The 14252-nt window shown below is 41.0% G+C and overlaps 1 protein-coding gene across 8 annotated transcripts in view; it reads right to left on the bottom strand.

Annotated features, from left to right (window-relative positions):
• SNCA (synuclein alpha) overlaps window positions 1-9361 on the bottom strand; it is a 69568-nt gene extending 60207 nt beyond the window's left edge. For 6 of the 8 annotated variants that reach the window (XR_013950008.1, XR_013950009.1, XR_013950010.1 and 3 more), the window contains exons 1-3: window positions 9108-9360; window positions 7230-7375; window positions 677-718 (exon numbers count right to left, since the gene is read on the bottom strand). Coding sequence is in view for 5 of the 8 variants with exons in the window: in XM_080588925.1 (XP_080445051.1) it covers window positions 677-718; window positions 7230-7350 (163 nt within the window). In the remaining 3 variants the exon portion in view is untranslated. Of the gene's footprint in view, window positions 1-676; window positions 719-7229; window positions 7376-8275; window positions 8421-9107 lie in introns of those variants that run through there. The other 2 variants (XM_080588921.1, XM_080588922.1) reach the window with 2 other exon arrangements.
• Between the last annotated feature and the right edge of the window lie 4891 nt (window positions 9362-14252).

The raw sequence follows: 14252 nt of genomic DNA, 5'->3' as shown, positions 1-14252 counted from the left end.
TCCACTAGCATCAATCCTGTCTGACTGGTTCTATGAAGTCCTAAAGCAAAAGATTAAAGTCCTCCCGACATATGTCCAAGTCCCTACACACTTTGCCTTCCACGTTCCTCCTTTAGTGGCACTCCTCCACTCCCACCTCCAGATACTGCTGTTCCTCCTCAGATCACAAGGAGACAGACTTGGGCATAGTCTGTCAGAAACCAGGCTTTCTGTTTCTACAGGAAGTTCTTCACAGGAAAAAAAAATATTATTTCATGCCAACTAGTTTATAACTTTCTGGCATCGAATATTTTACCTTTGGCAATAAACAAAGAACAGAAAAACCCTTGATTTTTCTACTTCTACAAACACACGCTATTTCCTTCTGTTAAGGAATCTGGCTTCATTAGCCTCCTGGTTCATCCTGGTATTGCTCAACTTCAATTCAGAATATTGCTCAGAAAACTCTCCTCATACATAAACAGCTATATTAAATTTACTTTTTCAACGGTAAAACATAAAACTTTATACATTTTTGAGAAAACAAACATTGCTTTCTGCCCCTCATTTTGACTACATTTTTCCATTCTTCAAATATGAGAGTGCTGTCAAAGAAATACACCTAAATTTTTAACAGATAAATGGTTGGTTAAACAAAAGTAGGGAAGCAGTTGAAACTGAGAGATAATTATCTTACCTGTTGTGACACCATGAACAACTCCTTCCTTGGTCCTGGAACCTAAACAGAGAACAATATTAGGTTGAAAATACTTGTTCTTAAGTACTGGTAAAGACGAGACGGATAATAAAGCAAAGTGAATAGACAGATTACATACAGTTGCATACAGCATTTGCTAAGTTGATTAAAATTAATTCAAGTGAAATTAATTCAAGAGATATTTAATCTAATGGAAAGACCAACACTATCAATGAAGAGCAACTGTGTGAATGTAGATTGACTATAGAAATGAGTAACACTGGAAACATTGCTGCAGCTTATTTCTTGTATATATTGACTTCATTGCCATTCTTTTAATAGTCACATTAATTAAGCCTGCCATTCTGCAAACTCACACGGACAACTCTGCACAGAAGTCATCTTACTGTTAACATCCTAATGAGACTCGTGCATGCATTTTTAGAAGATTAGAGCCAAAGTTCCCAGAAGATCCTTATTACTTCTTGTAATAACTCTTACTTAGATCTTGGTTTGCAGGGGTTAACAAGCATTACTGAGCCTGTGGAAAGACCCAGTGGTTAAAATCATGGGGAGCTTGTAGGATAGCCAGACTTAGACAGAAGGAATCTGAAAGGGACACATAAGGTAGTAGACAGTACTCAAATGTGAAAATGCCACTGGAGTCAAACCCAAGGTCTGCCTAATTCAGTTTGTTTCCTTGTCACAGACAAAACAATCAACATAAAGATTCTACAGACCAAAATCTAGAACTTGTGCTATACTGAGACATAACGTAAGACTTGTGTGAGCAATGTAATTTTGCCACACTGAAGCCAAAACACATTCTGGAATGCCTATGTGAAAATATCATGATAATATGGCTTTTTTTAAAAAACAAACAAACAAAAAAAAAACTATCAAAAGTTACCTTATTTGTTATATAACTTTTAGTTTGTATGCCATTCAGTATTTCGGACATCATAATTTGTGGTTCTGACTTTACACTTCCAATCTCTATAAAATTTTAGCATTATCACTATGTATAAATATAAACATACACAACCTGCTATGAGCAGAAATATATTATAAGATAATAAAAAACCAACAGAAATGTATTAGAAGAAAAAGTACTTTTTCCACAATTCTATATAATACAATTAAACACTGAACATACAAGCTCATTCATCAATGTGTCTTATTTGCTGCTAGTACCAATTTGTAGAGCTTAAGCCATGGCTCTATCAGATTGGTTACAGCATTGAAAAGGCTTTGTTATCTATGAGCAAGAGCATTATTCTGTTATAAAAAATAAAAAAATTGTTGCATCAAGTAAAATGACTTCCTGTTCTTTAGCTAATGAAGAGGATAAACAGTTGAGAAATCTTCCTTCCTCCTTATTTTGATTTTCTCTTTAAAAAGCAGTAGCTTGTTTTCTCTCATTGAAAATATTTACCACTGAATGAGACATTAATTTTATTAAATACAAGGTGCTAATGTCTAAAGACTTCTTTTAGAATTTTGATTCTCAATCTGGCAGCACCATGAGATCTGAACAAACAAAGTACTTCAAACACATACTGAAATACAAGCAGATGACTAGTTCTACCGACTGCTAGAAAGAGACTAAACACCATTTTAGGCTTACAACATGTCTGCTGGAATGTATGACATTAAGGATGTACTTTTAACTTCATTGTTAAATCTGACCAAAATCTCATTCATGTTGTTGAAGTTATTGCCTGCAATCCAAGCCATTAGCAACTCCAAACCTGTGAATAGCAAGTATGCAGTTCCCTAGGGCTGAGATAGTTAAGGTAAGAGACTGATGGTATGACAGAACTCCCTGGGGCCTTCTGCAATGCATGCATCTCCAAGGAACAGACACAATTAATTCCTATCTCATGTAAAACTGCTATAACCACAGCTAATCTAAAAACGCTAGTCTCTTTCCATTTGTAGGCTTTGTTTTAGTGAAAACACAACTAACAGACCTGTATAGGACATTATATATATATGTAAATGACCAGCTAAGCAGTGGTCCAGATCTCACAGCATATGTTAGAGCTAAGCATTATTTGTCCCATTACTGCACACTTATGTGGAAGTAGCTGTTTCTCCACTTAGAGCTACAATAGGACCTGTACATTGGGACTTGACAGAACAGGCCTATGAATGCAACAGCTGAATTTCGTAGGATGGCTTCTGGCCGGGAACAAATGAAAGCTGGTTATCCGCATAGTTTCTCATAGAAACTGTCTTTCATTCTGCCATTTCCAAAACATTGACAATCTTGCCCTTTATACCATGCATAAGAGGAAGATTGCCTACGGCAGGGGCTTTAGAACTAAATGATCTTTAAGGTCCCTTCCAATCCAAATCACTCCATGATTCTGTGACTGGAAGAATTAGAATATGGGTAATATAAAGACAAAAAGGGCCTGACATGGACCAGCACTACTTGGGTGAATCAAGAGCAATAGCTGTACATGGCAATGCTACTTCTCCTTGTTATAATACACAATTGTGTGAGCTGGAGGGAACCAAATCCCCATTTTTTGCCTTTATGTAATTATCCAAAATACTACAGTCTCTCTTCACTTCATTATTTATCATGATCAGTATCATTATTCCAAAAAAGAAAGCATCTATCAGCAGTTTGGCAGTACACTCATTTCTGGGCCCTCTGAGAGATGACCAGAATATTCCAAGCAAGCCTTTACTGAGATTCAGGCCACTTAGTAAGAGCTGGATGAAGACAGGGAGACATAACCCAAATTAGGGGAAGGCGAAGTCATTGTCTAAGGAAAATACTTGTTCACAAGTACTGAAGCCCGTTATTCCACCAGATGGACCTTGAGTCCCATTGACTACTCCACCAGCTGCTATTACCAAAGGAAAATAAGAAACCTTAAGAAAACAAAGTGCAGCAGAGGAATTTGGATGGTCTTGCCAAACAGGTCATGACTGTACTTATCTACTCTAAGGGCAGTTAATACAGGATATAATAAATTCTTCTGTTACCCATTCCTCACCTGATAAGCTATTTCTCCATTCTGCTATGATTTATAACAACCAAAATGATCAGATTGGAAACTTTCATTCCTGAGAACTAAACATGCACTCGGGAGTCAACTGAGCACAAACTGTAGCTCCCCAGTACCAACACAGAGCTCAAATGAATTCTTTAGCAGTATATCACTGATAGCATGCAAGAGATTATCCTCACTCACAGTTCCTGGTTTCAAAATAAGCGTGGGTAAGCATTGCCACTCTTTTCCTTACCACATCACACCAACAAGTTTTGAAAGATACATGGAGACCCAGTTCTGAATTTATGGCATTCATGATCCAGCACAAGACTGCTGAGTCGCTGTCCTCCTTTCTAATCAATGACAAGGTGCTTCTTTGACATAGAGAAAAGTCCTGGTGCTGCACTGGCCACTACAAAACCACTGCATTTCAGCTGGCCAATGCTCAAGTACATCAGCAGAGGAAATTAGGAAAAAGCTAACTGAAAGCATATAACCACACTGTAGACTGTATTGAACTGTCTGTATTGACTGTATTAGTTTTTTTTAGGTTATTAAAAAGCAGGACAAACATGGTAGGAGGGAAGAAAACAGACTTCTACATGAAAAGAGAAAGAATCCACAGTATATCCTTCAATAGACACCCTCAGAGTAGTGAGTTTCCCCTTTGCCAAAGGGAACTTCCCCCCCCCTCCAATGACCACATTTGATTCTAGTTTTTGTTAATAGACCTGTATTATGTAGAAGTATGTTTCAACCTTTTAGTGTAGCCATATAGCTAACCATAACCCAGAAAGAAAGGTCCAGATATTTTCATTATTTACTTAAATAACACTCTTAAATTCCTCAAATTCTACTAATAAAATTCCTCCCTTAAATGAGAGACCATCGCACCTCGGGGTGCCAGCAATTTTGTATTTTATTAATTCTTTAATCACAGTGGAAGACTGAGTGTCATGGAGGTGACTGTCAAATCTGAAAATGATTAACAGGTCCCTCTTAGCCCGGTTTTGTCAGGCTCTTCTTTGCAAGACGTCAAGTAGCTTTCACAACAGAATCTGGCTGTGAAATTTGTATCTGAAAATCCACCTACAAAGGCAAGGAGAGAGAAACCTTTAGAAGCCCTAATGCAGTATCCTGTTCCTTCCTTGTGATTATAAAGGGTTTTCACCATTTTTCAGACTGCAACCATTATCAGCCTACAGAACCAAGAGATTATCACATCAGCCTTTGCTAATGCTGTTCAGGAGATGAGTTGCCCCTGCTGTGTGCTAGGGAAGCAGAAAGAGATAGACCCAGTTCAGAAATTGAAGGGTGTTCAGGGCAGCCTGAAAATGCTGCTTTGGCAGGGAGCATAGAGCTGTGACCTACTTTCAGCTGGTCTCTGCCAGACCCAAGCCCTCACAGAAGTCCCCTAACACCACTACAACACTTCAATGATTTCTGCTCTGATGTTTGCTCTCCTAGTTTTATTTCTGGCTTTTCCATTTACAGCTGGAAAACCTGAGGAAGCAATAACCCAGCGGGCTTATCACTGTGGTCCATACCCTATCACTGATTGTGTTTAAAATTCCTCTATGGAAGCTGGCTTGCTAGACCCAGGCACACACCCAGACAGATTACCTGCCAGAAATCTGGGGAAGAGCTTCTGATGTGATGAAAGAAAGGCTCTTTTGCCTGCATGACTGAAACTATGCATAAAGCTCTTTTCTCCTGAAAAGCAGTCATCTGCTTCAGGAAGGGTCCTTCACCATTACGGCAGTCATATGCACAGACCTCTATTATGGCTTAGGGCTCTGTTATCTTATTATTTTTGAAATAAATAGCAAGCCTGCCCTCCAAAGTTCAACCTCATAAAAATAGGAAACCTTTTGCCTTTGGTAGGAGAACTAGGTTCAAACATTACTATGATCAGGAGAACATGTCAGGCACAAAGATTATTTCAGTACACAATGCAGGTTTTTAATACAAAGAAATCAATGACTCTAAAAGCATGTTCAGGAATGACAAGAAAATGAAATTAAAAAAAAGAAAGCCATACCCTGAAAACTAACTCCACTATCAAGCACAATGTGCAGTGAAAGAACAGCTATTTTGATACTGAAAATGAGCAGACGCTCATTTTAAAATAGACTCATCTTACAACTAGTTTTCAAAATGACTTCCATCTCTGTTGGCAAGAGCACGAAGCTTTGCTACAGCTCTGCAGGAGAAAAGTATATTCCAAATAAGTAGTCCAAACTATCTGGAGCAGAAATAATTTTTTACAGACTGACATTAGCCTGCAAGGGCAGAGGGAATCCTGGAAATACATAGGAATTGAAGAAACCCCAGTGCTCCCATTTAAAAGAAATGTCTCCAGTTTTCAACTCCATTCAACTTCTCTTTGATATCTGTGTGCATTTCCCTAGGTTCAAATAGCATCCATTACAGAACTGACCTGCTATAAAATCAGAGCATAAAGGACCTGCAGAAAACAGTATATTTTCCATTCTGTTACAATACAAATTAATTTGATGAACAGAGAAAGAGGTTCCATAATTTTTTTAAATGATCGTTTATTCATATGGTTTGGAAAATTCTTTTCCTGTGAATTTTTCATGGTGGCATTTGCAAGAGAGTCTTCAAAAACCTGATACTTGCTAAGCGAAGATGACAATCATGCAGTCAACGTACCAATCTGGGATTTGAAGATTATCTTATCCCTGGCTCTGTACAAAATTCTTGTGTGGCCTAGATAAGTCAATTAACAACTGCTTCCCATTTTCCTCATTGCTGCCTGGAGGGGCTACCTGCTCTACCTCACTGACTGTAAAGGTACTTCTTGGAGGAGCCATGGAAAATAACTGGTATAGATATGCAATATTAAGTACAGAACATTAATTTAAAAAATTTGACTTCAGAAGACAAGGAGCTGATACTTTGGTACACAAAACATTACCACTGAGGATCTGTATTTACGATTTGTAAAAGAAGAGAATAGGCTCCTTTCTATGGAGTGTACACCCTTCCACTTATCTTCATTTTATTCCAGGAAAAGGCATGGGCATGTCTTAGGTTCAGCTCCTGAATTAACCTCAAGTTTCTTCTCTCAAAACCCTGCTTAAAACCTATGAATTCTACAGGATTGTTTTTTTACACTGTTTTTTACCTCTTCAGCCTTAACCTAGCAAATGTATTGGATACAGTGTCAGCTAGTCACCTGTATTGTAATGCCCCTTCTACAGCACAATCTTGTCCTGGATGCTGCTACAAATATGGCTCCACAGTACAGTCATGCATGGCCAGCAAAACCGAGTGACATATGAACCATCAAGTCACATAAGACCCGGGTGACATAAGAACCAACAAGCAAATGTTTAAAAGACTTGGAGCTCAGGAAGGCTCAACTCTCATCTTGTTTACTTTGCAATAATCTCCTATGAGTGGTTACACATTTTTTTACAGAAGAATAGGTCTGATGAGAATCCAGATCTTTCTTTCAGATGAACGTGAAGGTCAGGGTATACCAACCAGCAGCATGAACTCTACTGTCCACCTACCTACATAGAGGACGCCTTCTTTCGTCTTTCCTGCTGCTTCTGCTACACCCTGCTTGGTTTTTTCTGCTGCTGCTACGACTCCCTCCTTCGCCTTGTTAAGTCCTTTCATGAACACATCCATGGCTGAAGAATTTCTTCACACAACACTAGAAAAAAGAGTACACTCTGAATAACAGTTTTTCAGCTTCTGGTTTTTTTTCTTCTCAGAAAAGGAAGATTTCATTCAAACTGATTGACATATCCATTATTTTAGAATATTATTTATATCCATATACTATGTAGCTTTGATCTACATCTCTATTAGAGTTTAGAAATACACACACACCTCTCTATATCTCATGTTGCATTCAGTATTTCAAATAAACAGTTAAATAAATAGAAAAACAAGGAGTACAGTTACACAAATCGCCTTTATATTTTCTCACATGCTGCCATAGATAGCAAGTCAAACAACACTGCAAGAATGGTCCAAGAAAGGCTTGGGAGTTTCCACAGAAACCTACAGTGAGGTTGCTGTTAACAGTGCTGGTTGGATGATGGATTCATTGATATAAGTCCTTTCCTTGCCTACCACCATTTCCTCCAAAGGACAACAGTTCCGTGCACGTACTGACTGCAAGATTTAGTCCTGTGATTTGATGATACTCCATCTCATCCAGAGGCCAACGTAAACACTAGTAACTTTAAAAACATCCCTTCTAAATGACAAATGTTAATTTGCTATTGTTAAAAGAACCTTCTGCTATAACCCAAAAGGACTGGAGCAAATACAAAACGCTGCTTTTCCAGTAACCCAGCAAATCGTGCACAGTCCATGTCACGCTTCTGGAAACTGAGTTTTCCCAAATGGATTCTCCACTTGTATCAGGACTGAGAAAAAATTTTACTAAAAAGCAGAAGCAGGAATACACAATTTTAACAGTGCTGCACTAAAGCTAGCAAAGGAGTTCTGCAGCAGGTATACAACCCAGGACTGCATTTAAACTACTAGCTAACTAATAGTAATTAAACCCAACAAGTCAGGGTTCCTTCAACGAATCTATTACCAATAATCCTTTCTCTTCTTCCACCGACACAGAAAGATATGGTGCCTGCTATTTTCTTTCCTCTGCCGGAGTCCGAGTAGGAGGAATGGATGTCTAGGAAGGCATCTGCGCTGCCGCAGCTTTCTACTAACTTGTGACGAGCGTTTGAAGAAAGGCAGGATTAGTGCTCCAGGCACACTGCCCACGGTACCTGTCGCCCTGGGGCTGCGGGGCGCCTTGTGCACTCACATTTGGGGGCAGGCAGCCCCCAGCTCTGCCGACACTGAGGGGTCCCCGGGCCAGTCCCCGGGGCAGCGCCGCGGCCACATGCGGGGGCACCTGGGGGCAGCAAGGAGATAAGATATCTATACATAGCTATATATCCCTATGTAAATCAAATAACGGGCACCTGTGGAGGGAGGGAGGGAGGGAGAGGGCAGGGCGTCGCGACAATATATATGTATATAAATATATAGCTGCCTACCGAGGGGGAGGCAGGGCGACGTGACCAGATAGACACCCAGAGGCTCCGGCTGACCCGCCGTCGGCACAAGGTGGCCACAGCGCCCGGCTTCCCTCAAGGATAAATGTATATGGGATTCAAGGATTCACGTTCAAGGATAAATGTATATATGTATACCCACGTACACACACCTATATGCATGCGCGCACACCTTGTACCCACGCACACCTATGGCTGCCCAGCCACAAAAGCTCAGCCCCAGGCACTACCGAGAGGGAACAGCGAGGTAGGAGCGAAGGAAAGGCTCCGCTCGATCGCTCGCTCCCTCCCCGACCCGACCCGACCCAGCCCTGCCCTGCCCTGCCCCCGGGCGCCCTCCCCGCCGCTTACCGCCGGGCTCCACCGCCGCCGGCTCCGGGCCGCTGCGAGGAGGCTGTGGGCGGGGGGGAGGAGGAGGAGGAGGTGGTGGAGGATGATGATGAGGAGGAGAGCGATGCGCGGAGAGGGCCCCTTCTCAGCACATCCCCGGGGCGGGGGAGCGCGGGCTGGGTCTCCTGGCGCCGCCCCGACGGCAGCGCAGCGGGGAGCGAGTGCGAGGGAGAGGCAGGGCGAGGGGAGGAGAGGAGGGAGGATGCGCCGCGGGGAGGCAGGCAGGGAGCGGGAAGGAGGAGCGGAGGAAGGTAGGGAGGCTCCCCCCCGCCTTCCCCCTGCCTCCAGCCCCGGCTGAACGAGGGTTGCCGGGGGGCGCGATGAGATGGGAGCCCCCGTCCAGGCTCCGCAGACCGCGGGGGGCACGGGAGCAAAAGGGGGAGACAAGGCATCTTGCCCTCTCCCACCGCTCTCACCAAAGGCAGAAGCTCCGCGAGCTGTTGATGGCGATTTCAGCAGCACAGCCATGTTTCGCTTCACCGACGGCTCAGGAAATTTTCTTCAATCCCTTAGTTACTTTTTCTTTCTCTTCCAAATCATCAGGCCTAAATGCCTCGAGTTAAATGATGCTGTTCTCTCAAGACTTACGATCCCGGCACATTTTTAAGGATGGCAGGAGATGGTCTTGCAAACGTAATGTGTGTTAACACTACCACACACACTAAATAAATAAATCAATCTTCATCCCAGAGCAGGAAGAGAAACCCAACCTTACTCCTGCCAGATCCCTGCACCTCTCCTAGCATCCTCCACCTCATTCTGCACCTCTCCATCCATCCTCCTAGCCCCAGGGCTACTGCTGCTCCTTCCTCTCTTGATACCCTGAATTCACTTTTCCTCCAGAAAGGGAAAGCTATCAGACTTCTTCTCTATTTTGGTTTCAGAACTTAGTCATAAAAAGCCAAGATCAGTAGGAGACAAGGTATCAGAACAGATGGACTTGCAGCTTCAGTCCATCAGTTAGCATGCTGTATAAAATCCTGCAAGACCTGCGGAAACAGTTCATTTTTTATTGCATTCCAAAAGAGGAACAGAATATGGTATAGATAAGATACAAGGGTGGGAGTTGCACGGAACATCTTCCATCCATCATCCTGTGCAGGCAGCTGATGCGCCCCTGGTTTTATTTCCATTCTGAACATGCAGCGCAGAGTTTTCAGCCTTTCAGGTTTCTTTATAAGCCTTAATATTTCTCTACTGTTTGGTAAAATTTCTTTTGTTTCATCCCACTACTAGTTTTAATCAAACAAGCATTTGGCAATATATTTTAATTCTTTGTGTAAGAAGATGCTGACTGAGAATACAAATCATTCCTTTGTAATTCTGCCCTCCAGAAATGCCTTAAAATTTATCCAGGAAGTGCATTGCATAAACTACCTCATCTCATTCATCATGTGCAGCACATTCACACTTAGTAGTGCAAAGACTAGATTTGGTTATTTCCTCCCAGTTTTGGGGAAGGAACATGAGTACAGTTTTAAACAGTAAATCCAAGTAAATCAAAATCATACGCCTTCTGCATGGAGGCAATGATTTTTCTTTCCACATGTCACAAGCAAAAGCATGCAATTTTACTTAATGCAAATTAACAGTTTTATTTTGTTTTTAATACTGGGTTCAATAATTAAAAGACAACATTAACAGTACTGCCTTTCCCCCATTCCTTCTTTCCACTCTCTTTCCTCCACACTAAGTTGAGTTCCTCTAATAAGGCCAGGAGACTTGCTGGAGTCAAAGCACCGTGGTTCCTTTTTGCTATACCTTGTTTCCTTATTCAACTTCTATGGCCCTTTGGCTCACCCTTGCCTTTAGGGGGCAGAAAAAGAAGAGCAACTCCATTTGAGATGATCTCCTATGGTAACAGGCTTACCTCAGGTTCTGTCTCTTGTTCTGCCACTAAAATAATAAAGTATTAACTATCAAAGACTTATTACAATAGGATTTTCTAGCTGTATTGCAAAAAGCCTCAAACACGCTGTAATAGACATTGTGTTACACCTCACCCTTTAGACTCATAGCATTATTTCAGTTGAAAAAGACCTCTAAGATCATCAAGCCCTTCCAACCCAGGCTGCTCTATGATTCTGTGATTCTATTCAGAACTCTTTAGGCCCAGCCACACAGGCAGTTCTTTACCCAGCAAAGCATATGCCCAACCAACCCATGAGCAGTCAGTTTCTCCAGAGGAATGCTTATGGGAAATGGTGTTAAAAGCTTTACTGAAGTCTGAGCACATAATATCCACAGCCTTTCTCTCATTCACTTAAACGTATCACCTTGTCATAGAAGAAGGACCTCAAGCAGGACCTGCCTTTTGTAAACCCACACTGACTGGGCATGATCACCTGGTTCACCTGTAGGTGCTGTATGATGGCACTCAAGATGCTGTGCTCCATAACCTTCCCTAACACTGAAATCAGACTGACAGGCCTGTAGTTCCCCAGATCCTCCTTCTGGCCCTCCTTGTATATGGGAGTCACATTTGCTAGCAGCCAGTCAGCTGGGACCTCACCTGATAGCCAAGACTGCTAATAAATGATGTAAAGCAGGTTGGTGAGCACTTTTGCTAGCCCCTTCATTACCCTTGGGTGGATCCCACCTGTCTCCATATACTTGCATACCACTAAGGCTTCATTCTGCTCTCTGTCCCTACCTACCAACCCAGGGAGCTGGGTACCTAGAGAACAACTGGTCTTGCTGCTAAAGACTGAGGCAGAGAAGCTTCACATTTGGTGGAAAGCCAGCTTCTAAAAGCAGATCCAGAGATATTAGAAGAGCTCCAGGTTTGCTTAGATTTACTTAATGTACTACCTTTTATTGTCAGCAGGCCCAGCAATTCATATACCTTAGGGCTTAGGGAAAGCCAGTCACTCAAGCATTCTGTCCTTACTAATGAAGCTAGGAAACTTGTATGAATTAGTATGCCCTTATAAAGAGTGAATATTGCACTCCTTATGTGAGTATTATCCAAGTTTAAAGCAGCTTTCTGTTTCTCTAGCATTCAGGGGTTCTTTTTTCCATTGATTTATTAGAGGGAGGCATGATGCTCTGCTGTTTGACAAAGTAACAGCTTGTGGGTTAGTAAAATCATGCAGCTAGATATAGAGGTAAAACAAGAGGTATAAGTTTCAAGAGCAGAAATAAAACTTAAAAATTCAGCTGTAGTGCTCAAAAAAGGCGGCTGTTAAGTTATAGATCAGAGGGTGAGAGGCAGAGAAGGTAAACAATAAATAAATCTGAAATTCATTCTGAAAATGGGTGGGACTTAGTGGAAAACAGAATTAACTATGGTAGGGAATTAGCACTGTATCTCCAAGGTAATACCTATTTAAATCACATTGTCTACAACAGCTGGCTTTTTTAGGTTGTCTCCTCAGTGCTATTACTATAAAAGTAAGTTCTCCCCTGAAGCCTTTCCTGTCTGAAGAGAGGATTGTAGCAAGCAGATTGCCCACTGATCACATTTAAAGCAAATCTTTATTTAATGGCACTGTTTACTTTGCATGATCATTTAGAGTAAAAATCAATTAAGTAGTAATAAAAGTTCCTTCAATCAATCTTGCATTGTGGGCTAACTTCTTGGTTTACCTGCTAGTGATCAAGTAAATCTACTTCATCACTATGAAAAGAACAGTTACAGAGTTATTGACAACTGACTGATATTGCAGAGTAAAATTTATCAGAATTTTCTCTCTTTAGGTAGAAAAATTTCAAATGTAAAACTCTTCAAGCAGAAACACTGGAAAGATGTCCCCCTTGAAGACTATATATTAAACTGAAAGCACTGTCCTGTTCATTCAAAGTGACTCACACAAATGTTCCCTGTTGCCACAGAACTGGTATATGATGTTACTCAGCAGAAGGGTACCTTTGAAAACCTGAAAAGCTGCAATATGAAAGGAAGCTGTCCTAGTCTACATAACACTGCAAAATGACAGGAAATGGGCAGGCTATTCACAGGTGACATTTATTATTCCACTGCAGGGTGGTTTTTTTTAATGATTGCAGATCTCATGAAAACTGTTTTAATTTCACAAATTCATTAACTGTGTAAAAATGGGATTTTTATGCAAATGTATTTCAGTCTTAGGTTTCTTACAGGACAGCTTACTATCTGTATTGCTTTAAACTCCACTGAAAGTTCAGACCATTTTCATATTCTTACATCACGCCATTTGCATTTCTGTTCACACTCAGGTCCCTGTGTGGGACATTGCTGTTCTTGACCATGCTGTATGTGCATGAGCAATTTTTGAGAACTCAGAAACATGTTCAATTTCAAGAAAAGTTGAGTATGACCTCTCATTTGCTTACAAGTGAGCCTGAGTCTTGGTACATCATTTTCTTAATATTTAGCATGTTCCGGGGTGCTTTGGTTGTCAGTGCAGGTGGATTCATTAGAGATCTAACCAAGAAAAAGGTCTCTGCCTGGGCACATAAGACCTAGAAGGAAGGGTTTTTCCCTATGTCTTAACACTTGAAGAAATTTCACTGGAACCAAAAACATGTCTGAAAAAAAAAATAAATACCCACACATATATCCCAGCAGTGATTGCTAACCCTCAAATTCCTTCTTTCAAACATGAACAGTATAAACATTCTCAAAACACAAGTTCATAGGTAAAACATAAGATTTGTCCCCATCAGCTCAGACTTAGATTACCCATTTTAAGGCAATTACTTATTATTGTGTATATGTATATTTATATATATAAAAGAGAGAGGGAATATATATAAAGTGCATAAATTAGAACCTTTCAATTGAGACAGATAAATGTACAAAAATACCATGTTGGGTGTATGTATACACATATACGTGTGTGTGAGTAGGTATGTATGTATGTACATATATATATATTTAAAGAAGGCAGAGATGACCAGAGGTGACTCTCTGACCTAATAAATATCAGCCCAAATACACAATCCTGACATATCTTTAGCCAATGGAAAGAGGGGCCTCACAGCTTTATACCATCTCTGTTACACGCAAAGCCTGCTAGACCTTCACCTACTTTACTTGCAGTCAAGGCTGAAGTTACAGAGATACCACATTTTGCATAAGCAATGGTAACATTTTGTAAATTAATGAATTTGTCTGGGCTAGAA

This window comes from Anser brachyrhynchus (genome assembly GCF_964034855.1).
Source record: "Anser brachyrhynchus genome assembly, chromosome: 4".
NCBI lineage: Eukaryota > Metazoa > Chordata > Aves > Anseriformes > Anatidae > Anser > Anser brachyrhynchus.
Note: the sequence above shows the minus strand (reverse complement) of the source record. Positions and strands in the feature narration are given on the sequence as shown.